General features: G+C 43.0%; 1 protein-coding gene across 1 annotated transcript; it reads left to right on the top strand.

Moving 5' to 3' along the window:
• The first annotated feature begins 2,333 nt into the window (after nucleotides 1–2,333).
• On the top strand, nucleotides 2,334–26,155 carry LOC129702147 (tetraspanin-7-like). The gene is made up of 8 exons (XM_055643759.1): nucleotides 2,334–2,491; nucleotides 15,538–15,726; nucleotides 18,627–18,701; nucleotides 19,406–19,492; nucleotides 20,822–20,977; nucleotides 22,162–22,245; nucleotides 24,522–24,623; nucleotides 25,062–26,155. The coding sequence occupies exons 1-7, from the start codon at nucleotides 2,402–2,404 to the stop codon at nucleotides 24,588–24,590; spliced, it is 750 nt and encodes a 249-aa protein (XP_055499734.1). The 5' UTR covers nucleotides 2,334–2,401; the 3' UTR covers nucleotides 24,591–24,623; nucleotides 25,062–26,155.
• The last annotated feature ends 648 nt before the right edge of the window (nucleotides 26,156–26,803 follow it).

The raw sequence follows: 26,803 nt of genomic DNA, 5'->3' as shown, positions 1-26,803 counted from the left end.
AGGAAATTTGACATCAGTGAGTTAGCTGTGCTGCTCCTTTGGATCAACTAATTCCACTGGGTGGCGCTTCGATGGCAGTCTCGCCTACAGTCTGCTGTCCTTTCAACTTTTTTTGTTATTTTTAGTGTGTTTTAAAAGTATGTGTTAATGTTCTCTCGTTTGTTTTATGTGGGGGATGAGCAGGGTAAACTTTTTTTTAATCTCTTACCTTGCCGGAGTTGCGATTGTTTTCCGGATCGTATCTCCCGGCGCTCTGCGGCCCAACTTTGTGGAGTTGGAGACCTTGCTCGGGACTGACTTTTAGACTTTTTGGGCGTGGACTTACCATCGGAGCCGATCCCTTGCCTGGGATCGACACTCCAACTCCCGCGAATTTCACCATCGAAGAGATCGCAGTCTCGGGTCGAGACAGTCGTCGGAAAGCTTCAAAATCCACACGACATTCAACTAGCCCCAACCCGAAGTAGATCGGCCGGCGCTGGGGAGCTGAGTTCCCCCTCCCCCCCGATGCAGGAGCTTGATCGTCCCGACGAGAAAGGCCCGGCACCGGCTACGGGAATAGGATCGTCCCGTCAACGGAAGGTTAGAGGCCCCCGACCGCTGGAGGACAAGGATGGGAGAGATTTAACCTTTTTTCGCCTTCCATCACAGTGAGGAATGCGGAGGAGTCACTGTGGTGGATGTTCATGTTAAAATGTATTTTGTGTGTTCTGTTGCTTTTTATTGGTATGACTGTCTGGAAAATGAAATTCCTTGTATGTTGCAAAACATACGTGGCTAATAAAATATGATTATGATTATGATAATCAGAACAATATTTTGATTCAGAAAAATGAATTACTGCAGATCATCAGTTGTGGGAAACAACCAATTTCTGGAGGGATAGGTGGAGGGTTAGAATCTCTCAAACTCTGATATGCCTATTTATTCTATGGATTTTGATAAATGATCCACAGCCTAAAGTATTAATTGTCTTCACACGGCTCGATGAGGACTTTCAACATTTCTGTTACATTTCAAATTATCTGTACTTTATCTGCAGTGTTTTGCTTCTGATTGGCGCTAGGCCAGTTTTTTTCATCACATAGCCTTCCATTACCACAATATTATGTTCCTAAAAAATAGATGTAGTTGCAAGTTATTCATAGAATGAATACATGTTAACTATCCTTTCCCTTCTATCTTATCCAAACAATGCATGCAAGCCAAGTCCTGTGAAGGTCAGGAACCTAGGCCTAATACAACATTCATAATCTATTGGACAGCAATTAATCTTCCTATATGTTTCTAAGATGTAGATTACCCGCAATGGGCATCTCAAAGCACTGGACAAATATTACCGGGCCTCTCTTTTGCAAAATTCACCAGATTCACTGAAATAGAGAGCTAAATATCACCCATCGGGTGGCGCCCGTAATGGCCGCCTCGCCAACAGTCTGACTCGTCCCTTCTCTGTTTTTATTATTTTAAATATGTCTTAAATGTATGTTTCAATGTTTCTTGGTATGTTTTATGTGGAGGGTGGGGAATGTGGATTCCGCTGTGGTGAATATTTATGTTAAATTTTATTTTATGTGGCTGTGTGTATTGTTGTTTTTTTCACTTTGTATAGGGTGATTTCACCAAATGTCAAATGAGCGTAGATCCCCCCTCACGTGACCGAAAATTTTAACTGGAGGACATATGTCACTTCGATACATGTTAGTGAATGGGGAAACACGCACTTTCACACCCGTTAAAAACATGGAAAACGGCCGATTTTTTAGCTGACATTTTCTGTGCTAGTCGGGGTGACCGTGAAGCACAGCAACCTAAATTTTCAGGCAAAAATAAAGATAGAAAGTAAGGTAATTACAAGAGGGAACTGAAGGTGGAAAAACAGTGGAAGTGCTTAGCAGACATTTGCCGTGGAGATTTAAAGATCCAAAATATCGGGAATTATCGCGTTTGCTTGCTGAATTTCATCAAAAGTAAGTTAATAATGCCACATCCACCCAGCGGTGGATGTGGTCACCATGTTGGTCACATCAGCCACCTCAGAACCCATGGATATCTGAGGGGAACACATCACCGTCGATCCCAACAGCTTGTCTGTGAGTTAGTTGAAAAACATAATTTTCTCAAGATCAGGGGTGTTATAAAAGTCTGCCAGGAAGCGAGTAAAAAACTCCCTGATCCATTGCCAGCTCCTTGTTCAGTTCAGTTGGTGTCCCCGTCGGCTCGAGCGTTCAAATCCCATTCATCGTTCCAATGGGGGATGATTGACACCTACACCGTGCAATGAGGAGGGCGGACGCGTGGTGGGTGGCGTCACTTCCGGGGCGGGGGTTAGACAGAGGGTCTCGTCTCGGCCCCTCCCCCTCCTTCCCCGGCAACTGTGAGCAGCAGCGTCGACCGCAACATGGCAGCGTCTTCAGCGCGGCGGCTACAGACCAAGCCTGTCATCACCTGCTTCAAAACCTTCCTTATTGTCTTCAGCTTTATTTTCTGGGTGAGTGCGTTGCGCGGGAGCAGCAGCACCTTCGGGACACAGAGAGGGCAAGCCCGGGGTAAAGGACAGCCTCCCCGGGGCTTCGAAGCGGAGCAGTCGCCACACAAAGGGATGCTCGAAATCCGGGCTCAGAGACCACTCACTCTCCCAGCAAGGATTTATTTACTCCCGAAAAAAACTCACCACAAGTTTGTAACTCCATTTAATCACCCATCCCTCTGGTTAAAAGATTTACAGAAGCCCTGTATAGCGCATACGGGGCTTTGGTATGTATTATATTAAAACAGTGAACCTAAACATTTTCTATTGACTCGTCCCAAGAGAAACGAATGCAATATGAGGAATTTTACTCTGAGCTCCTTTCGTAGCTGCTGGATGTTTATCTCCTTAGTTCTTTTGCGCTCAGAGCCGCTCTAATTCCTAACTCGGGAAGTTCCTATCGTTCAGTCAACTTTAGTTTAGTTTAGAGATCGTATAGCGCGGAAACAGGTCCTTCGGCCCACTGGGTCCGCGCCGACCAGCGATCCCCGCACACTAACACTATCCTACATTTACACCAAGCCAATTAACCTACAAACCTTTACGTCTTTGGAGTGTGGGAGGAATCTCGGAGCAACTCTACTGCTGCGCCACCGTGCAACTTGTTCCGAATGTGTTTTTTTTAATCAGTCTAAAAAAGGAACTTCTTTCGAAACGTCACCTATCCCTGTTCTCCATAGATGCTGCCTGACCCGCTGAGTTAATCCAACATTTTCTTTTTTTGGTATGCCAGCACATGCAGTTCCTAATATTTCTGCTTTCGTACGTCGCTACCGGGTGTTATTTACTCGGTGAGACGAGGAAGTACCTCGCTCAACGAGGCACTAATTTATCCATTGTTGTCCACCCCCAAGGTAATTATCTACTGTATTATTATTTAACCCTTACAACGGTGCAGTCAAACAAAATCGTGAGTGTTCAGCGGCCAGGGAGAGGACTTTCGACTTTCACGATATCGTATTTGGATTTTCTCCATTATCCTATATTGTACATGTCAGCCCAACATTGCTCTTTTTGCTTACATGTGTTCTACGAATTTTAAAACGCCTGATTGGTATCCATCAAAGGGACCGATGTGAAGGCGCATAACCGAAGTAGTCTGCCCCTTTTCGCGTGAAGAAAATAGGTTTTGGCGGCCTCTAATTTGAATCTAATGCACAGCTTTGTTGGAATCGTTGCTTTCACTTGCATACAGAATAGTTCTGAACGCTTTTGTGCTGAGTGCTCTTGAGTACATTGGTGTTGTTTAAACTTGTATGATCCAGATTGTTTTGCTCCGCATTCACTAAAATAACAGGATATTTGTAATAGAGCAAAGGTTTCATATACGGGCCGTTACACTAACACCTGACCCCCTGTTCTTGCATAAGTTAGACTGATTTATGGAGGTACATTCCAGATCACAAGCTAATCTCTTGTTTTATATTTTGACATTTGGAATTGTAGAATGGTTACAGCACAGAAGAAGCCATTTGAGCCATCTTGTCAGTGCTATCCTGGCAGCAAAGCAACATGCTAGCTTCCTGGCCTTTTCTCTAGAAATCTTTGGCAAATGTTTCTACTTTGACTATTGTTGCAGTTCTCTCCTGGAGACTGCAATGAATTCTACCTCCACAGCATTTGCAAGAAATGATTTCCAGATTTGTGTGTATAAAAAGTTTTTCTCTTATCCATTATATTGAACCTGTAACCTGAAGTTCTCAAGACCCTTCATCAAAGGGAGCAAGCGCCTGACAGCCACTCATTTTGTGTCCTGTCAATTATATAATCCTCTCCAATATCTCATTGTAACCTTTAAATTTCCCTTTTAAACAATGTTTTGACTAGAGTTTTATTAAGGCTAAACAGCTTTAATGTAAATTACAGCAAAAGTAAATTGAGTAACTACTTGTTATTGAAACGAGAGATAGATGGTGATGTGGAGAGATAAAGAACAATGAATGAAAGATATGCAAAAAACTAACAATGATAAAGGGAACAAGCCTTTAGCTGTTTGTAGCGTGAAAATGAGAAGCTAGTGTGACTTGGATTGGGGGGGGGGGGGGGGGGGGGGGGGGGGGGGGGGGGGGGGGGGTAAAAGAGGGAATGCCTGGGCTTCCTGAAGTGAGAGAGATCAATATTTGTACCACTGGGCTGTAAGATGCCCAAGCGACATATAAGATGCTGTTCCTCCAATTTGCGTTTAGCCTCACTCTGACAATGGAGGAGACGTAGGACAGAAAGGTCTTTCTAGGAATGGGAAGGAGAATTAATGTGTCCGGCAACCGGGAGATCGGGTTGGATCAGGTGGGCTGAATAAAGGTGTTCGCGAAATGATCACTTATCTCGCCGATGTATAAGAATCCACATTTTGTACAACGGATACAGCAGCTGAGGTTGGAGGAGGTGCAAATGAACCACTGCCTAACCTGAAAGGATTGTCGGGATCCCTGGACAGAGGGAGAAGATATAATGACAGGTGTTGCATCTTCTGCGATTTGTGGGGAAGGGGTGGTTTGGGTGGGAAGAGATGAGTTAACCAGGGAGTTGCTGTGGGAATGGTCTATGTGGAATGCGGAAAGGGGTGGAGATGGGAAAATGGCTAGTGGTGGGATCCCGGTGGAGGTGGCCGAATTTTCGGAGGATTATGTGTTGTTTGCTTATTTATTGCTATTAGTAATTGTTTTCTAGACTGAGGCTTTAGTAAAATATTTAATTTTCAATGTCATTGTAACATTCTAAATCAGCAAGGTAGTTTGAGAAGCATTTAAAAGGGCATTTATGATCATGCATGATATGTGGGCCCTTGTTGTTCATGTCGGGAACGTGTAAAGCAGCTCATGCTTCTGGACTTGCTTAATGCAGGAGTGTCGTTTTTTGCAGTTGAATGACCTGCAAGTTCAAATGTGGCATCAAGATGCTGGTTTACACAAAAGGACACAAAATGCTGGAGTAACTCAGCAGGTTGGACAGCATCTCTGGAGAAAAGGTTCACTGGATCCTCCAGTTGCTAACTATTTTAATTCCTTTTCCCATTCCCATACTGACCTTTTTATGGTGGGCTACCTCCATTGCTAGAGTGAAGCCGCACACAAACTGGAGGAATAGCACCTCGTATTTCGTTTGGGTAGCTTACAATCCAACAGTATGATCCTCAAATTCTCCAATTTTAGGTAACCTTTAACAGAACACCCTTCCTTTTCTCTGCCACACCCAGCTTTCCTTTTCCTATGCCCCACTTGGTTTTGCAGTTCCTTCCTAAACATCACCTATTCATTTTCTCCAGAGGTGCTGGCTGACTTGGTAACTTACTCCAGTACTTTGCGACCTTTTGACCTGCAAGTTCAGGCAGTTTGTCATCAGAAGCTTTGGGCCAGTTGTGTGAAAATAAAATTGGCTCAAAAATATAGTTGCAATGAATTGTGATGCAATGTTTGCAATGTTGGGTTATTCCTGCCCAATGGCAGAGTTGGAACAGTTTTGTAGAGAAATGCCTGGGACTTCTTTTTTGTATAAAGTAACTTCAAAAGTTAGATAATGTAATATGTGGAAATGTAATAACAATGAAGAAGATAGTAATGGACAATACGATGACAAGGAATTTAATGACAACTAATGCATTTTGGTAGGATGAAAGGTGAACTAAAGTTGATTTTTATTGAACAATAGGGCTAATTGGTTTTTGGGAATAGAGGCATAGATGAAATATTTGTTAAAATAAATTTGCATTGTATATGGCTTTTTAGCCTTGGCTGCATTCTTGTCTTCAACCTTGGCACTTGCATTTTGACAAAATTATCATGTTTTGGGAGCAATTACTGGGGATTAACAATTTAAAAAGGAGACAATGGTGAAGCAGGAGTCCTTCCTGGAACACAGAAGGTTGCAAATAAATATTTATTATACCGTAGTGTTCAGTGTTGCATGGTTTTTATGCTAGGAAGTTGGAAACTGAAGGTACACAAAAAAGCTGGAGAAACTCAGCAGGTGCAGCAGCATCTATGGAGCGAAGGAAATAGGCAACGTTTCGGGCCGAAACCCTTCTTCAGACTGATCGGGGGTGGGGGTGGGCGGGGAGAAGAAAGGAAAAAGGAGGAGGAGCCCGAAGGCTGGGGGACTGAGGAAGGGGAGGAGACACAAAGGACTAACAAAATTGGGAGAATTCGATGTTCATGCCCCCAGGATGCAGACTCCCCAAACGGAATATGAGGTGCTGTTCCTCCAATTTCCGGTGCTGCTCGCTGTGGCCATGGAGGAGACCCAGGACAGAGAGGTCGGAGGGAATGGTAGGGGGAGTTGATGTGCTGAGCCACCAGGAGGTCAACTTGGTTATTGCGGACCGAGCTGAGGTGTTCGGCGAAACGATCGCCCAACCTCCGCTTGGTCTCACCGATATAGATCTGCTGACATCTAGAGCAGCGGACGCAATAGATGAGGTTGGAAGAGATGCAGGTAAACCTCGGTCGCACCTGGAACGATTGCTTGGGTCCTTGAACGGAGTCAAGGGGGGAGGTGGGAGGTAAAGGGACAAGTGTTGCATCTTCACAACATCTTCACAACATTGCCTGTTCAAAACATTTTGTAGTCTTTTCCACTCGTGGACATTCAAGTTGCCAAACCAGGCCATATGCAACCAGTCAATATGCGCTCTATAGTGCACCTGTAGAAGTTCAAGTGAATCCTCTCTGACATACCAAATCTCCTTAATATTGTCAGGAAGTAGAGGGGGTGGTACGAGAGGGAAGGGAAGAATTGACAAGGGAGTTATGGAGGGAGCGGACTTTGCGGAAGGCAGATATGGGGGGAGATGGGAAGATGTGGCGAGTGGTGGGGTCAAGTTGGAGGTGGCGAAACTGACGGAGGATTACTTTTTGTATGTGACGGCTGGTGGGGTGAAAGGTGAGGACTAGGGGGACTCGGCCCTTGTTGCAAGTGGGGAGATGGGGAGAGAGAGCAGTGTTGCGGGGTATGGAAGAGACCCTGGTGCGAGCCTCATTTATGGTGGAGGAGGGGAACCCCCGTTCCCTGAATAATGAGGACATTTCAGATGTCCTGAGGTGGAAGGTGTCATCCGTGGAGCAGATGCGGCGTAGATGGAGGAATTGGGAGTAGGGGATGGAGTCCTTACAGGAAGCAGGGTGGGAAGAAGTGTAGTCCAGATTGGTCCACACCAGGACATCTGAAATGTCCTGGTTTTGCCACCTCCAACGTGACCCCACCACTCTTCACATCCTCCCATCTCCCCCATATCTGCCTTCCGCAAAGACCGCTCCCTCCATAACTCCCTTGTCAATTCTCCCTCCCTCTGTACCACCCATGGAGGCACTTTCCCTTGCAACCGCAAGAGATGCGGAGACGGAGTGGGAGGGGGAGTTACTCCGTTCAAGGACCCATAGAAATCGTTAAGGAGTAGGCCATTGCGTCCGCTCTAGGTCAGCCTACGAGAGGTTGGGCTGCACCGCCGCAATAACAATATGATCATGGCTGATCATCCAACTCAGTATCCCGTACCTGCCTTCTCCTCCATCAACTCCCCCCCACTCCGTCTCCGACCTCCCCTTAGCACAGCAAGCAGCACCACATTGGAGGAACTCCCTCTTAAATATAGCCGTTTGGCTGAGTCTGAAGTGCTGAGAACACCGGGAGGTCCCAATTTGGTTAGTCCTTGCGGACCGACCGGAGGTGTTCGGCGAAACGATCTCTTCCCAACCTCCGCTTGGTCTCACATTTTTATAGATATGCTGACATCTAGAGCAGCGGACGCAATAGATGAGGTTGGAAGAGATGCAGGTAAACCTCTGTCGCACCTGGAACGATTGCTTGGGTCCTTGAACGGAGTCGAGGGGGGAGGTAAAGGGACAAGTGTTGCATCTCTTGCGGTTGCAAGGGAAAGTGCCCGGGGAGGGGGTGGTACGAGAGGGAAGGGAAGAATTGACAAGGGAGTTATGGAGGGAGCGGTCTTTGCGGAAGGCAGATATGGGGGGAGATGGGAAGATGTGGTGAGTGGTGGGGTCACGTTGGAGGAGGCGAAACTGACGGAGGATTACTTTTTGTATGTGACGGCTGGTGGGGTGAAAGGTGAGGACTAGGGGGACTCGGCCCTTGTTGCAAGTGGGGAGATGGGGAGAGAGAGCAGTGTTGCGGGGTATGGAAGAGACCCTGGTGCGAGCCTCATTTATGGTGGAGGAGGGGAACCCCCGTTCCCTGAATAATGAGGAAATTTCAGATGTCCTGGTGTGGAACGCCTCATCCGTGGAGCAGATAGGGCGTAGACGGAGGAATTGGGAGTAGGGGATGGAGTCCTTACAGGAAGCAGGGTGGGAAGAAGTGTAGTCCAGATAGCCCACCAGCCGTCACATAGAAAAAGTAATCCTCCGTCAGTTTCGCCACCTCCAACGTGACCCCACCACTCGCCACATCTTCCCATCTCCCCCCATATCTGCCTTCCGCAAAGACCGCTCCCTCCATAACTCCCTTGTCAATTCTTCCCTTCCCTCTCGTACCACCCCCTCCCCGGGCACTTTCCCTTGCAACCGCAAGAGATGCAACACTTGTCCCTTTACCTCCCCCCTCGACTCTGTTCAAGGACCCAAGCAATCGTTCCAGGTGCGACAGAGGTTTACCTGCATCTCATCCAACCTCATCTATTGCGTCCGCTGCTCTAGATGTCAGCTGATCTATATCGGTGAGACCAAGCGGAGGTTGGGCGATCGTTTTGCCGAACACCTCCGCTCGGTCCGCAATAACCAAGCGGACCTCCCGGTGGCTCAGCACTTCAACTCCCCCTCCCACTCCGTCTCCGACCTCTCTGTCCTGGGTCTCCTCCATGGCCACAGCGAGCAGCACCGGAAATTGGAGGAACAGCACCTCATATTCCGTTTGGGGAAGTCTGCATCCTGGGGGCATGAACATCGAATTCTCCCAATTTTGTTAGTCCTTGCTGTCTCCTCCCCTTCCTCAGTCCCCCTGCTGTCTCTTCCCATCCCCCAGCCTTCGGGCTCCTCCTCCTTTTTCCTTTCTTGTCCCCGCCCACCCCCGCCCCCGACCAGTCTGAAGAAGGGTTTCGGCCCGAAACGTTGCCTATTTCCTTCACTCCATAGCTGCACCCGCTGAGTTTCTCCAGCTTTTTTGTGTACCTTCGATTCTCCAGCATCTGCAGTTCCTTCTTAAACACAGTTGGAAACTGAGGTTAGTTTAGTTTAGTGGCACAGTGAAAAGTGCTTTTGTTGTTTGAAATAAGACAACTAGAAATCAGTTGACAAAGTTGGCTTGGGCAGACCAATTGATCTGCATTGGGTAGCCTCGACCAATGCAATAATGTGAATTGGTTAATACAAAAAAAATACAAAAGGGATTTTCTTGGGGGGTGAGGTTCTGGTGAAACGATAGATCACTTAAGACAAAATGTGTCTATAATACGCAAAAGTGTATTTGGTTATTATTACTGTTAAGTATTGGCTACAATCAAGTAATTGTGGTTATTTGACCTTTTTCTTTTTATTGAACAAAGCTGTAAAATTGGCAGCCAGCCTGTTGTCAGTAAAAAGACTTTTGAAAAGATTGTGATCAGCATTCCTTTGCATTTTAGGGGAAATGTCACCAAAGCCTGTTATCCTCTGCTTTGGAATGTTTCCAGCTCTTATCTATGACTTAATCATACTGTGTCCTTTTGGTCCCAAAGCAAATCTTTTTGTTTTTGTTTAACACTTATTGAGCTGATCTTTTTTTTAAATTAATTAATAAAATCTTTACCCAGTCCAGTATTATTGTCCAGTATTCGGGTTACTTCACTTAACCCTTTTTCCCCCCTAAAGATCTCTGGCACTCAATAGTTATCTAAACTCAGTATGATACTTTCCTTGACTCTAAATAACTCTTGATATGCCATTGCTTAACAAATGTCTCCATCCCAATATTTCTAATTGTACCAACAAAACATTCTTCTTGTTTTTGCCATTTTCAAAGCCAAAAACATTGCATCAAAAGAAAGCCAATGAAAGTCAAAATAATTGCTTTTAGGATGGCATAGTGGCGCAGCTGGTAGAGCTGCTGCATCACCGGGTGCTCTAGTTTCCTGCCACATCCGAAAGATGCGGCTTTGTAGGGGTAATTGGCCTACAATTGACTATTTTAAGTTTGATTTTTAATTCCAATCCTCCTTTTGCTTTCCTTTGAGTTGAGCTATCCAACATTTATTAACTATCTCTTATTTATCCCATTTCTCATCCAGCCTAAATAATATTTGGGTAAATTATCTTTTTAAGTGTACATGTATTTTTAATTATAATTTAACATTAACTACATTGTTTATAACTGTTTAAATTGAAGGAACTTTGGTTGCTTTCCTGAATAATTCACTATTCTAGTATTACTTGAACACTGAGTTTTGTCTAAACTTGTTTTGTATGTATGTGTTTATGCCTTAACAGTTAAGTGCCTCTGACTAACCTTTTATGCGATTCATGTACCTTTGAATGTCCATCAAAAATAGATTTTTGGTTGTTTTTTCTTTCCAACCATTTTTCACCCAATTTGTTCCTCTCCTTATACTTAATAGTTACTCATTTTATTTCTAGTAAAATCTTCTTCAGATGAAAACTAAAAGCCATTGAGACAAGCCCAGCCGCTCCATTCTATCAGCATATGACAGTCCCGCCACCCCGGGAATTAACCTTGTGAACCTACGCTGAACTCCCTCAATAGCAAGAATGTCCTTCCTCAAATTTGGAGACCAAAACTGCACACAATGCTCCAGGTGTGGTCTCACTAGTGCCCTGTACAGCTGCAGAAGGACTTCTTTGCTCTAATACTCAACTCCTCGTGTTATGATGGCCAACAAGCCATTAGCTTTCTTCACTGCCTGCTGTACCTGCATGCTTACTTTCAGTGACTGATGAACAAGGACCCCAGATCTCGTTGTACTACCCCTTTTCCCAACTTGACACCATTCAAATAAAAATCCGCCTTCCTGTTTTTGCCACCAAAGTGAATAACCTCATATTTATCCACATTAAACTGCATCTGCCCACTCACCCAACCTGTCCTCAAGTCACCCTGCATCCTCATAGCATCCTGCTCACATTTCACACTGCCACCCAGCATTGTGTCATCTGGAAATTTGCTAATGTTACTTTTAATCCCTTCATCTAAACCATGAATGTATATTGTAAATAGGTGCGGTCCCGGCACCGAGCCTTGCGGTACCCCACTAGTCACTGCCTGCCATTCTGAAAGAGACCCGTTAATCCCTACTCTTTGTTTCATGCCTGCCAACCAATTTTCTATCCATGACAGTACCCTACCACCAATACCATGTGCTCTAATTTTGCCCACTAATCTCCTATGTGGGACCTTATCAAATGCTTTCTGAAAGTCCAGGTACACTACATCAACTGGCTCTCTCTTGTCCATTTTAAAAAAAATTCCAGAAGATTAGTCAAGCATGATTTCCCCTTCGTAAATCCATGCTGACTCGGACTGATCCTGTTACTGCTATCCAAATGTGCCGCTATTTCATCTTTTATAATTTACTCCAGCATCTTCCCCACCACCGATGTCAGGCTAACTGGTCTATAATTCCCTGTTTTCTCTCTTCTGCCTTTTTAAAAAATGGGATAACATTAGCTACCCTCCAATTCATAGGAACTGATCCAGAAACTATAGAACATTGGAAAATGATCACCAATGCATCAATGATTTCTAGAGCCACTTCCTTAAGTACCCTGGTATGCAGACCATCAGGCCCTGGGGACTTATCAGCCTTCAGTCCCATCAGTCTACCCAACACCATTTCATGCTTAATGTGGATTTCCTTCAGTTCCTCTAATAAGGTTCACATCTTAAAACAGACAAAATACAATGAGTTAAGGTAGACCATACAAGCTTTACTTTTACATCAGACGGGAGTGGCTGGAGATACTACAGTCCAGAAGTATCCAGTGATACTTCTGGTTCTCCCAAAATACCACTCAAATTAACACTGAATCCTGGGGTATCTTTATTTATTCAACAAGAGTCACGTACACAGAATATCAGGGGCATTAGGTATTGTCCCAAGAAGCACCAGCCAAGTCCAAATATGGAGTTACACAAAAAAGCTGGAGAAACTCAGCGGGTGCAGCAGCATCTATGGAGCGAAGGAAATAGGCAACGTTTCGGGCCGAAACCCTTCTTCAGACGGTTCACCCGAGTCTATAGTAAAAATACAGCACCACAACAAGCTGTACCACAGGGTGGCTCACATCATCACATTGTCCGTCCACACCTCAACGCCATGGCAACAAGCAACCAAGACAACGCTTCACAGAATGAAGCCAAGTCCCTCAGCGTTCGTTCATATTGCTCTGCAGCCAGCTCCAGTGCCAGCATGGCGGCCCTTAAAGCACGGGCTAAAGCAAAAGCAGCCGAAGCTAGAGCGGCATTCGCTCAGAGAGAGATAAGTATGAAGGTCGAGGCTGCACGTATTCAGGTCGAGGCTGCGCGGATGCAGGCAGAGATGCAGGTCGAGGCTGTGCGGATGCAGGCGACCTTAGAGGCCTTGCAGCAAGAAAAAGAGATGGAAGCAGCCATTGCAGAGGCCGACACCATAGAAGTGTTTTTCACCTTTTGCTTAAAACCAAGCATTCCAAAGACATTAGCCATAGTCCCAAGATGCAATAGTTCAGTCCTAACAATGAGCTGTTTTTTCTGTGCTAGCTTGTGTCTTGTCCTGTTATCAGTTTGTCCCCCTAGCTGGGACTCTTATCTGATTAGACTCTTCAACCAGAAAACCTGTCTAAAAAAACCAAAAGCAAAGCCACAAAAATTCGGTCAAGCATCCCAGCAAGCAATGCAATAGCAATTAGCTCTTTAATTACAGAAAGGGTTAAATATGGCAGCAAATGATATAATAGCGATTAACTCTTTCACCTCTGTCACCCTAGGTCCTCTGGCCACTAGTACATCTGGGAGATTGTTTGTGTCTTCCTTAGTGAAGACGCATCCAAAGTACCTGTTCAAGTCATCTGCCATTTCCTTGTTCCCCCATAATAACTTCACCTGTTTCTGTCTTCAAGGGTCCAACTTTGGTCTTAACTAATTTTTTCCTCTTCACATATATAAAGAAGCTTTTATATCCTCCCTTATTTTCTTGGCTGGCTTACTTTCATACCTCATATTTTCTCCCCGTATTGCCTTTTTTGGTATTTTCTGTTGCTCCCAATCCAACGCCATCTGAAAACACTTGAAAAGTTCCATCAACGATATCTTCGTAGCAGCTTAAATATCAGTTGGGAAGTCAGAAGGACCAACGTCAGCATGCTGAATGAAGCGAAAACATCTAGCATCAAAGCCTTCGTCATCAAGAATCAACTAAGATGGGTCGGTCATGTTGTTCGGATGGAAGACGAGCATCTACCAAAGCAAACCTACTCCCAGCTTAAAGAAGGCAAACGGAAAAGAGGGGGGACAAAAGAAGAGATTCAAAGACGCCTTAAGCTAAGACAATTGGGAAACCAATGCCAAGGACAGGAAACTCTGGCGAACCATCATCCAAGAAGGAACAGCGACTTTTGAAGCCAAGAGATGCGCAGAATTAGAAGAAAAGAGAAGAAAACGGAAAGAGAGGCAGCAACAACCAAAGCCTTATCTGCCATCTGGAATTACCTGTCCTGAATGTTGAAGAACTTTCAAAGCCAGGATTGGACTCGTAAGCCACCCGAGAGTCCATAATAACAACAGAACGTAGACCATCATCCTTGACCTCGAGGGATAGCCACGACGATTGATTTTAAATGGCCAGATGGCTCCATTTTCAAAATGCTATGGTTCCAGGAAAATTGGGAAGAGTTCCAATTTCAACAGGTGCCTAAAATTCCCTTTAAGGGTGCAATTTATACTACAAAAATAAAATAAGGGTCAATGTTGAAATTTTTTGTGATGTTTTGGCTATTTGGTGCACTGTTTGCATCAGACTGGTGCTGATTAGGATTAGGTCTGCTGATTTAATTAGGTGTCAGATGGGCTGACTAGGTTAATTAATTTAGTTAAATATCTAATTTCCACTACAGCCTCACCTGTCCATCATATTTCTCCCTAAAAATGCTTTGCCTGTTTTACGTTGGAATTTATAAACTCTACTTTAAATTGTAAGATGGGTCAGAAGCTATTTGCAAACTTTCTGTATGATCATTAAAGCATGTAATAACCCTGGTGCATGTTGTCCCAGTTCTCCATTGGTTGGGGGGAAAACTTGAGACCACATTAATCTATTTCTGGATCCATAAATTCAAGTTTCCAGGCATTACTATTTTTTCACTCTCCTGAATACTTGCAAAGGTATTATATTCAGTGGAATGGTAGAACTTTTAAATACTAGTACAATATAATTATTTCCTTCACTACTGACTACTTTGGATTGTTCATAGGTGATAGGAGCAGAATTAGGCCATTTGGCCCATCGAGTCTACCCCGGCATTCAATCACGGCTGATCTATCTCTCCCTCAACCCCATTCTCCTGCCTTCTCCCCGTAACCCCTGACACCCATACTAATCAATAATCTATCTATCTGCCATAAAAAATATCCTTTGACTTTGCCTCCCCAGCCCTCTGTGGCACAGATTCACCACCCTCTGACTGAATAAATTCCTCATATCCTTCCAAAATAAATATATGCCCTTTTACTCTGAGGCTATGACCTCTGGTCTTAGACTCTCCCCCCAGTGGAAACATCCTCTCCACACCTACTCTATCCAAGCCGTTCACTATTGTCTGATTGTATAGCTGAAAACTGGTTTGTCTTTTTAGTTATGGAAATATCTAATTGTTGTATGGGAATCTACAGAATTGGAAGTTTTTTTCTGTGCTTCAATGATGATCTCTGACAATGTAGTCAACGTACAGTGTAATTTGACTTAAAACTATATTAGTGATTCGACAGTTCTAAGAAATACTTTTTAGAAATGTTTAGTTAAACAGAAGTGTTGCAACAAACTTGAGTGCATTTCTGACCAATATGTATTTTATCCCATCTTTTATCTCTTTTCGCAGTTTGCAGGTACTGTGCTTTTGGCAGTGGGTGTATGGGGCAAAGTGAACTTGGAACACTATCTGCCTTCAGTAGCTGAAAAAAGTACAAATGTTCCCTATGTGCTCATTGGAACAGGTGCAGCCATCATCATATTTGGCTTCTTTGGATGTTTTGCAACATGTCGAGGTAGCACTTGGATGTTAAAACTAGTAAGTCTCTTTTAAATCTGTTAATATATGTCAAGGCTAATTGTCTTTGGGTGTGGTATAATTATGCATGTTTTCAAGTAAAAGATTATGTAAGACACCTCAAAGTTCATAATTATGGTTGCAAGAATTAGCTATGCATGCCTTCATGTCTCCTTTACTGTTAAATTAAAGATCATGGCTTATTTATCATATTCCACACCTTTGGGGGAGACGGGTGAATGGTGGAATATGGCTCCCATTTAGTCTAGGCTCATTCTAAACCCATTGGCCCGTATTCTACTAATTGCAAAGTTAGACTTTCCTTAAACTCACCTCAAACCTGCCGCTCGGTCTAACTAAACCCGATGCTCGGTTTAAGAAAAATTTGGTGTTCTGGTAGTGAGGTTTAGTTAGACTAAAGTCTAAGGCGAGTCTAACTTTAGACTGTTGTTTTAGCTGAGTCTAAAGTTAGACTGCGTTTTAGTTGCCATGGTGATGATGTCTGCTTGTACTGCACATGTGCAATTCAATAGCAGAAGCTCGAGCAGACGACAACTTCAACATGGCTGACAAAAAGAAACAGCGGAAAGGAAACTGGGACGCCAGCGAGAAATAATTTCTCGTGACCTTACTAGCAGATAAAATTACAATTATCGAGAAAAAAAGGTGCAATTTCCGGATAACAATTGAAAAGAACAAGGCATGGGATGCGATTTATTCGAAATTTCTGTCGCGGTTTGGCAGCCGCAGAGATCTTCATGACCTTTGTGAGCAATGGAAGAGAATGAAGTTGCAAGCGAAGGTAGAGTGGTCTTCTCACAAGAAGAGCGTGAAACAAACGAGTGGAGGCCCAGTCCCGCTGGTAGGCCGCACGGAGAGGGCGAAGATGCGAAGCGTCAGAGTGATGGCGATGACTGTCGACTTCGAGTTAATTTTATCAAATTAAATAACTCTTCCGATAATCACTTTTTCAAAAGAACGAATATTTAATACATTCTAAGTTCAATCACCCCATTAAATTACACGTTTAACAAAACAACACTACTTACCAACAGCATAGAATCTGAGCGCGTCAGCACTTGCACATTCACTGGTATACCATCTGATCTTCGCCTAGAGAATACAGGTCAGCTCATTGATGATGAATGGTGCTGTTTCTTTTGTGAAACTATACCTTTTCAAGAATGCGTCATTGTCGTACTTTAAAAAAAAAAGGATTAACGTATTCAGCGACATGATTCTCCAGTCTCCCAGCTTGTAGGGCAATCCTTTCGATCTCATCAAATCGTTCTGCTCTCTGCAGTGCTTCCAGCTCGTCGGCCATTTTTTCTCTCCGTAGCGAGCTTAAACCTTCGGCAAGTTAGACTCTAGTCTAAGGTCAGTCTAAGCTTTGCCGATTAGTAGAAAGACAACTTAGACAGTCTAAATATCAGGGATTTAAACCCGCCATCGAGTCTAAATTGCAGAGTTAAACCTGCATTGGGTTTAAAAAAAATTAGTAGAATACGGGCCTTTGAATCTAGTTTATCTCTCCTTGTACAATTTCCATTGATGTTATAGCAGGAAAGCACCAAGCTATGGAGCTCACACTACCTTCCAAGGCCAAACCATCTCCCATTATTGTGAATCCAGAAATAATTAAATCTTTTCTCTAAAGCAAGTGCATTCTTGAATAGAAATCAAACGGTCCATGTACTTCTCCCAAGATTGGTTTCTGACCACTGTATAATAGCAATAAGGTGCAAACTTTTTTGTCATAAAGAATATAAGGAACAGAAGTGGCCACTTGAACCTGTTCCACCATCATGACTACACTGATCTTGCCTTGATACCACTTCCTGTTTGTTCCCGGTAATTTTCAGGATGTCCCATTCTTCAAAAAATATTCTTGCCTTGACATTATTGCCTTCCGTTGCGCTAGATTTCTGTGGTTGAGAAATCCACCTGCTGGGCGGGAGCAGGGAGGAGGAATGACCGGGGTTGGAGAAGTCTTTGATTATGTTGGCTGGTTCTCCAAGGCAACGTGATGTGTAGATGGAGTCGATGGCGGGAAGTCTGGTCTGTGGTGGACTGAGCTGCAGCTACAACTCTGCAATTTCTTATGGTGTTTGGCAGAGCTGTTACCAAACCAAGCGGTGATGCAACCCAACAGTATGCTTTCTGTGGTGCATCTGTGGGAGTGTCAGTCACTGGAGTCATGCCAAATTTTCTTGGTCTCTCAGGAAGAAGCAGCGTTGGCTGGCGCATCAATGTGGTTGGTCGATATTAGCACCAAGGAATTTGAAGCTCAACCATTTCCATGCTTTTTTAAAAGTCAATAATTAGCTGCTTTGTCTTGTTGACACTGAAGGAGAGGTTATTGTCTTGATGTCATTTCCTTCCTGTACTGTCTCGTCATTGTTTGTAAACCTGTCTGAGCACAATTGGTATAAATATAAATCAGTGCACATCAGGAAGATATGTTAGCAATATTTCATACTCTTCCCTGCATTCTTGCATTTCTAGCAAGAATAAGGATAGTGATCTGTTTGATCTTGATTGAACCACAATGAGTCTCCGCATTCAGCGGTCATCCTGTGTCATTTCACCAGTTTCAATGAGATTTAATTACCTGATATGTTCCCTTTGGCAATCTGAAGGGAATATATCCTTAAATGGCCCCTCCAGCTATAACCCCCACCCCCCTAATAACACTTCCATGCAACCACCTGAGATTCTAAAACCCATCTAGTTACTTTTTTCATTCTGAAATTATTCCATTCAGTTTTTGAGATGCATGCTCTTTAGTTTTATCTTTCAATCCTCGTGTCAAGCTCCTGGACAGACATCCTTATGGGCCTTTAAAAAAGCAAAAAACTTTCTAAATGACATGTCTTCCTCCACTGTAAAGTGAAATATGCAAATTTTTATTATTTTCCTAGTATGCAATGATCCTGTCGCTACTGTTCTTGGCACAACTAGTAGCTGGAATTTCTGGATTTGTCTTTCGGCATGAGGTAAGGACATATTTGCCTTTTATCAAATAATATATCCTTTGTTTGTTTCATTTTCAAATGCATTGAGCGGGCATTGTGGTTTTGTTGTCAGAAGACCATCCTCAATTCCTTTGGAATTGCACATAATACTGAGAGCTAATAGGATTTACCTGAAAAGTAACAATGCAAAATAAAACTCCATAGTGGAATGCAAAGCAAAAATATAATATCAGAAGTGCTCTCTCGATCAAGGTCTTTTTCTTCATGGATGTTGCTGGACCACCTGAATGTTTCTGGTATTTTCTGGTTTTAGTGAAAGGTTGTGTATAGGATAAAGAACAAATAAATTCAAAAGATCAGAGACTTTTCAGCAGCTGAATTTGGAAATACCAGAAAGATTTTTTGTTGTGGCTATCATCGTACCTAAACACAATTAAAATTGACAATCTAGTGGGAGAAGGGGTCCATTTGTACTTTTTTACAGATCTTCGAAGGAGTGGCTAGTTAGACCAGTTTTGATCGCTGTAGATCCAAACTGTCTTGACTAGCCCAATACGAAAAATTGTCAAGCAAATTATTGTAAATACAACTGCAGTTTTTAATTCCTTGCATTTTGAAATAAGGAAACTATAATTGTTGTGTGTTGAAGTTTCCCAAGTTCTTGTGTGTTAAATTTTAGCAAAGCTTTTATTTGCAATTTAGTTGTTTGTGCATTTGTATTTTAGATTAAAACCATTTTTAGGGAAACCTTTCAAGATGCTGTACATAAATACAATACAACAGATTCCACAGTGGATTACATCCAGCAAAATGTAAGTAACATGGAAATACATTTTACTAACTAATCAGTTCATTTTGACACAAAGGAGGTTTGGTGTCCATCTCGAGTCAGTGCTAGTCTAATAAACTATAAGTTAATTATCTCTATTTCTTACATCCCTGCTCATTTTCTACAAATATTTATCAAGTTTCCATCTTTGAATCCAAGATAACTATTGAATTTGTACCCGGCACAATATTATTATTCCATCCTAGCCGTATTTGGTTACAGATTTGCAATGTGGCTTATAGTTTTTAGTTTAGAGATACAGTGCGGAAACAGGCCCTTCGGCACACCGAGTCCGCTCCAACCAGCGATCCCCGTACATTAACACCAACCTACACACACTAGGGACAATTTTACACATGCACCAAGGCAATTAAACTACATACCTGTACGTCTTTGGACTGTGGGAAGAAACCGAAGATCTCGGAGAAAACCCACACTGGTCACGGGGAGAACGTACAAACTCCGTATAGACAGCACCCGTAATCGGGATCAGACCAGTGTCTCCAACGCTGTAAGGCAGCAACTCTACCACTGCGCCACCGTGACGTCCTTTTTTAGATTTCAGTCACATACTAATCTGTCATTCCTGGAACTTTTCTTTTAAATAATTTTGATCAGATGGGATGAGTGAACCAAGGAGTCGCGTAGGGAGTGGTCCCTGCAGAAGGCGGAAAGGGGTGGAGATGGGAAGATGTGATTAGTGGTGTGTTCCTGTAGGAGGATAATATGTTTGATGCAAAGGCTGGTGGGATGAGAGGTGAGGACCAGGGGAACTCTGTCCTTGTTCCATCTGGGGGGGTGGAGAGCAAGAACAGAACTACAGGAGACACATGTGAGGGCCCCATCTATGCCAGAAGGGTGGAACCCATATTCCTTGACTATGCGAACATCTAAGATGGCCTAGTATGGAACATCTTAGCTTTGGAGTGAGGACTGAGGAATTAAGTAGGGAATAACAACTGTGCAAAAGGCAGGGTGGGAAGAAATGTAGTGCAGATAACTGGGAGCCGGTAGGTTCGTAATTGATGCCCGTCGATATTCTGTCTCCTGTGATGGAGAGATCAAGAAAGGGGAGAGAAGTGCCTGAGATAGTCCACGTGAATTTGAGGGCAGGGTGGAAGTTAGTGTTGAAGTTAATAAAGTCCTTAATATCTGCACATGTACAGGAGGCAGCCCAGATGCAATCAGATATATAGTGGAGAAAAGGATGGGGGATAGGGCCAGTGTATGCCTAAAATAAGGGCTGTTCGACATGTCCGATAAAAAGACACGAGTGCCCATAGATTTAACACATGGACTATTTGTTTTCCAGTTGCATTGTTGTGGTGATCAAAACTACACTAGTTGGATTGACACTGTGTACTTCAAAAAAAATGGAATTCCAACTAGCTGCTGTAAAAATGTCAGTGACTGTAAAGTTGAAGATCTGAAAAACATCACAATTGCCGTAGACAAAGTCTTTAAAAAGGTATGACTATATGCTCCATTTTCTAAGTTGATGCAACAGCCGTTTTTTCAGTTTGAAATGTAATTCACAGTCCTCGTGGTATCTCTTCAATGTTTTGAGATAAATATGCTTGTGCTATAATCTGATTAATTTTTGGTGAGGGGTTGGTTATCGGCAGGTGTGCGAGTGCTCAAAATGTAAACTTGTAGTCGTGTTTTATTTAGAAATGGTTTGGTTAATTTGTATTTTCTGTCTAGATTCAAGGACAGCATTTAAAGGGCCTGTCCCACTTGGGCGACCTAATCTGCGAGTTCTGGCGAGTTTGCCCTCGACTCGTACTCCCAGCATGGTCTGCATCTTCTTTCGTGTGGCGTGCACAGCGTAAAGTTGTAGGACAACTTGTTCTATTTGATCTTCTGTTTGTGCACGGCGAGTTGATTGCATTAGTCGAAACAGGGCGGACCACGTGAAGGTTGCAATCTTCCACCCCGCAGCATGGTCGACACAACGTCGCAGGAGGTCTTCGTAACTCTCCTTCATGCTTGAGAGTGGTCTCCGCATACGCGAGCCCTCAGCTAGGTTGCGGCGTTCAATATGTTAAAAAAAATGCCCGCGAGTAAAAAAAAAAGGTCGCCATGGAAAACATCGATACTTTTTTTACTCGTAGGATTAGTCGTAGTAGGTCGGCATGTTAGTTGTAGGTAATCGAGGGTAGTCGAAGGTAGTCGTAGATAGTCTTCATCATAGTCGAAGGAGGTCGTCTTCACTCCACTATTCGGTGTCCAATTTTCCCGAAGTTAGTCGAAGCTGGTCTTCAACATGTCATTTGTTCAAACTCTTTTAAACTCGACAATTAGGTCGCCCAAGTGGGCCAGCCCCTTAATCATGCCTTTTCCATCCTTCTCTGTCTGAACACCCACCACCATAAACTGCTTAAATTCTCCTTCCACATGAGGTGATTCACATGAGTATGTAAAATTTGTTTTATTAGACACTTATTTTTATCACTAGTAAGGAATTGGGAGCACTTATCTTGCTCATTCCTTTGAAATATAATAAAATAGGATGTAGTATTTACATGCTTGAAGCTGGCATTTTACCTTTTATGAACTGATTTTCTATTAAAAGTAGCTTCTGCTGGGACACTACCTAATTTGCCACTCTTTACCACAATTTATTATTATTTTTTTTTTAATTCATGCCAGGGATGCATCCAATTGTTTGTTAACCTCATGGAAACTAATGTTGGAATAATCGCTGGTATTGCTTTTGGAATTGGTTTTTTCCAGGTACGTTTTTCTTTGCTTTACAACTATTTCAATGTCATGACTTGGTATGAACGTGCTTTTAATGTTTTGTGCCTTTAGAAGTAAAATTTGATAAAGGAGTTTGATCAGAGCAATTTCATCAATGCATGTCCACTTCTTTCCCAAGGTTAATTCCCGGGATGGCGGGACTGTCATATGCTGAGAGAATGGAGCGGCTGGGCTTGTATACCAGGGCTCGAAATTAACGGTTGCCCGGGTGCCAATGGCGACCTAAAGTCCCACCGGCAACCTAAAAAGCATGCCATTTTGCCCGGCTTGGCAAGCACCCGGGACACCTATCGTTCAACACTGAGCGGGGGCCCCCCCTCTCTATCTCTCTAACTGACACTTTCCGTGTCCGGGCCACCACGTCTCCACTCCCCGCCCGCCCCATATCCGCTGGCCGCCTTGCTGGGGTGTAAACTGCCCAAGCGAAATATGAGGTGCTGCTTCCCCAATTTACGGTGGGCCTCACTCTTTTAGCGTGTGAGGCAGCATCTATGGAGCGAAGGACTAGGCGAGACACTTCTTCAGACTGATGTCCGGAGGGGAGGGGAGGGGGGGGAGAAAGGAAGAGGCAGAGACAGAAGGCTGTGGGAGAGCTGAGAATGGGATGGAGGGAGAAAGCAAGGGCTGCCTGAAATTAGATAAGCCATTGTTCATTCCGCTGGAGTATAAACTACCGAAGCGAAATATCAGGTGCTGTTTCTCCAATTTGCGGTGGGCCTCACTCTGGCCATGGAGGAGGCCCAGGACAGAAAGGTCGGATTCGGAATGGGAGGGGGAGTTGAAGTGCTGAGCCACCAGGAGATCAGGTTGGTTTTTGCGAACTGAGTGGAGGTGTTGTGCGAAGTGATTGCCAAGCCTGCACTTGGTCTCACCGAGGTTGATCATATGCTGGATAATCCAACCACATTTTTGTTTGGAAGTGGAAAGAAATAATAGAAATTGCATTCATTGCAACGTGTAAAAAGAGATGAGATACTGTATTATAATTTTGCTGCATGTCATTGTGGTATATATCATGTCTTGATTGGTGAATAAGTTTAGTTTGTGACTTGATTTGAAGCAAAAATAATATGTGAATGCTTCATTGACCATAATGCCGACTGGTAACTACGCACTTCGTCCGAGCACATTATCGCACCTCATGCAAGCCGTCTTGAATGACCACCTAAACTGTTATTTGGCAACCTAAAAAGCTGGGTGGGCTTGCATCAGGGAAAAAAAAAGTTAAGTGAGAGCCCTGTATACTCTGGAATTTAGTAGGATGAGAGGGGATCTTATTGAAACATAAGATTATTAAGGGTTTGGACACCCTAGAGGCAGGAAACATGTTCCCGATGTTGGGGGAGTCCAGAACCAGGGGCTACAGTTTAAGAATAAGGGGTAAGCCAATTAGAACTGAGATGAAACACTTTTTCACACAGCGAGTTGTGAGTCTGGAATTCTCTGCCTCAGCGGGAGGTGGAGGCCGGTTCTCTGGATACTTTCAAGAGAGCTAGATAGGGCTCTTGAAGATAGTGGAGTTGGGGGATTTGGGGAGAAGACAGGAACAGGGTACTGATTGTGGATGATCAACCATGATCACATTGAATGGCGGTGCTGGCTTGAAGGGCCGAATGGCCTACTCCTGCACCTATTGTCAATGGTTTAAGTATTTGTCCCCAATTCCTGTTTGAGACCCCTGACTAAATCAAAATCTCTCCATTTAGAGATGATGATTTGTCTAATATATATGAGAGGCATGTCAGAGTTTTGCACACTTGTAATGGAAATGTATTTTTATGGGTAGGTAAAAATTGGTTGTGAACCCACTGAAGGGAAAGGATATACAAGTAGCACAAAGTGACATTAATTAAAATGATTAAGAAGGAACTGCAGATGCTGGAAAAATCGAAGGTAGATAAAAATGCTGGAGAAACTCAGCGGGCGAGGCAGCATCTATGGAGCAAAGGAATAGGTGACGTTTCGGGTCGAGGCCCTTCTTCAGATAGCATCCTTCGATACCTTAGCAACAATCTGGAAAGATAGATGATTGAATTGTTATACTTGCTCACACTGATGATGTGTGCTGAAGAGTTGCACCACAAGATAATTAGTGGTCATTGTGCCACACATTAAGGGGCCTAGAATGAAAGTCATGGACTGAATTAATAGAGCCATTATGGTGCCAAGTGGCTGTTAGTCTACATTGTTTACAAATTACTTTCCTTCCATTTGAACAATATTTACTTTGTTCTTCTTACTCTTTGCAGTTGATTGGAATCATGCTGGCCTGTTGTCTATCCAGATACATCACAAACAACCAATATGAAATGGTTTAAAGGAATGTGAATTAAGTAACTATACAATTCCAGGTGAGTTTCCCCCCCCCATCTCCCCGAAAACAAAACCTAAACTGCACCATAATAATCCCGCATAGTAATAGGTGCTCTTATCTGCTGATGCATTTAATGAAATGGTCATACTATAAATGTATTTGCAATCTCTGGCCAGCATCTTGAATGTCCAAACCTTTAGAAATTGGAGCAATGAAAAATTGAGACTTGTTTCTGTGATCATTTGGAACAAAATATGGACAGTGCTGTTGGGAATATACAGTATCTATTCCTCACGTCAAATTTGGCTCCATGTTCATGGGACTTTTCAAAAATACATTCCCTTTTGGTTATCAAATCAATAAGCAACTAATAGCTTGAAGTATGGCCTGATCTCTTGAAGTGTTTTAATTATGGTTACTACCTTTTTGTTACTACTGGTTACTGATTTATTTATTTTTTCTGTTGATTTAATAGACCAAAACCTCTACAGTTAAAGGAACCAAGCCAACAGACATGTTCTCTCCATGCAAAACTGATTGTGTACATGGTTTTGCATGCTTATGGTGTAACGTGCTGCAGTAATAGTGTTTAAACTTTATACATATATCTCTTGAAGTTTAGATGTATATGAGGCTGTACTGGTTAGTAAGAAATGTAGGAATCTGTTCAATCAGAAAAGCCTCATAGTTTAATTGTCACTTACTACCTTGAGCTTTCTGTGCATTGGAAATTTTCTTGGCTTTTGATTAATGTATGATTATTGTCTTATCAAAAACAAAATCTTTTGTCACGCAGACTGAAGGTTTTACATATTTTTACAAAATTAAAGTTCATCCTTTTGGAATGAATGGAATACTAATAGTATTTTTCTACACTACTCGATAGCAGCTGATTTACAGAGACTATGGCCTTTGAAAGATGAAGCAAATATTTTGTTCTAAAATTGTGAATAATTATTTCTGATTCTTCCTGTTTTGTTCACTTCCCACCCCTCCCCCACCCTAGTCACATGCAGAAACCTAGGCATGCATAAGACTGCTTAATTAGGACTGTCATACAAATTGGAATCTAGCAAAAGTATTTAATTCACAGGCGTTTTTATTAATCACCCACAAAAGAACATACAAGTGGTAAATGTACTATCTGTTTGTTCTTGATTACATCTTATTCCATTGATACGGTTTTTTTTTAAATTCTGAAATGCACTTTGAGAATAGTCTGGGCTGATCACAAACAAAATCTGAATGCTTCAGCTGCTTTGTCACTTCATCAGTGGAAATGGCAGCAAATTTGCATCACCTTTAGTTAAAAGACTGTCGAAAGTATGTGTTTCTAGAGTATGATTTTAAAGGTAAAGTGCTACAATTGTCCTGCCCATCTCTTCCCGATTTATGCATCTTAACAGTTTAGTAAAGATTTCCTACTTTGTTCACTAATTCTTTCTCATCTTGAGCACTGGACTAAACAGTATATACAGAGAAGAGCTCCAGTATAATCGAAAATCTAATACTTTTCAGTGTATGTAGTAAGCCATCTGATTTTAAAAATAAACTAATTGTTGGAGCTAAGTATTGTTTTGTGATCATTTCTGTATCCCATACCAAATTTGTGTATTGTATTTGTGCACCACATACTCTTATAGCTATTCTATGTTTGTTATTTTTGAGCTTGGGACCAGCAGGTTTTGCTTTGAGTTTGTGTACAATCCAGTGAGCTAGATAGGGAATAGGATGGACTTTGCATTTTTGACTGCATTATTGTATAGCTGATATTTGCTGACTTGTTCTGTGCACTAACTACCCAGATTCATGTTGGCATTCAATATATGGAAATTGAGCATGTTGGTGTGTCAAATTCGATTTTCAGATATTTTTTCAGATTAGATTTTTGGCCTTTGATTCCTAGGTCCGCCAAAACCACACGCTGTAACTCTGTTTTTTTTCCATTTCGCTAGCGTTTTCACTTTTACATTCGCTAATCCACTCATTAAATTTAGACATTTTTATGTGCATATTTTTTAATAAAATCCTTCCCCCCCCCCCCCTCCTCACTCATTTTAAAATCTAAACCAGACTCACGAGCTGCTGACGTCACAATGCCACATGCCGACCAATCCAGGCCCACCTGCCTCCAGGCCCCGCCCCACCGCTGTGGATTAAAGGCGCAGAGATTGAGAAACTTCTGCAGCTCCATTCTGCTGTAGCTTCTTTGTTCGA

The sequence above is a fragment of the Leucoraja erinacea genome, chromosome 12 (genome assembly GCF_028641065.1).
Source record: "Leucoraja erinacea ecotype New England chromosome 12, Leri_hhj_1, whole genome shotgun sequence".
Classification (NCBI taxonomy): domain Eukaryota; kingdom Metazoa; phylum Chordata; class Chondrichthyes; order Rajiformes; family Rajidae; genus Leucoraja; species Leucoraja erinaceus.
This window is presented reverse-complemented; position numbering and strand designations above follow the sequence as displayed.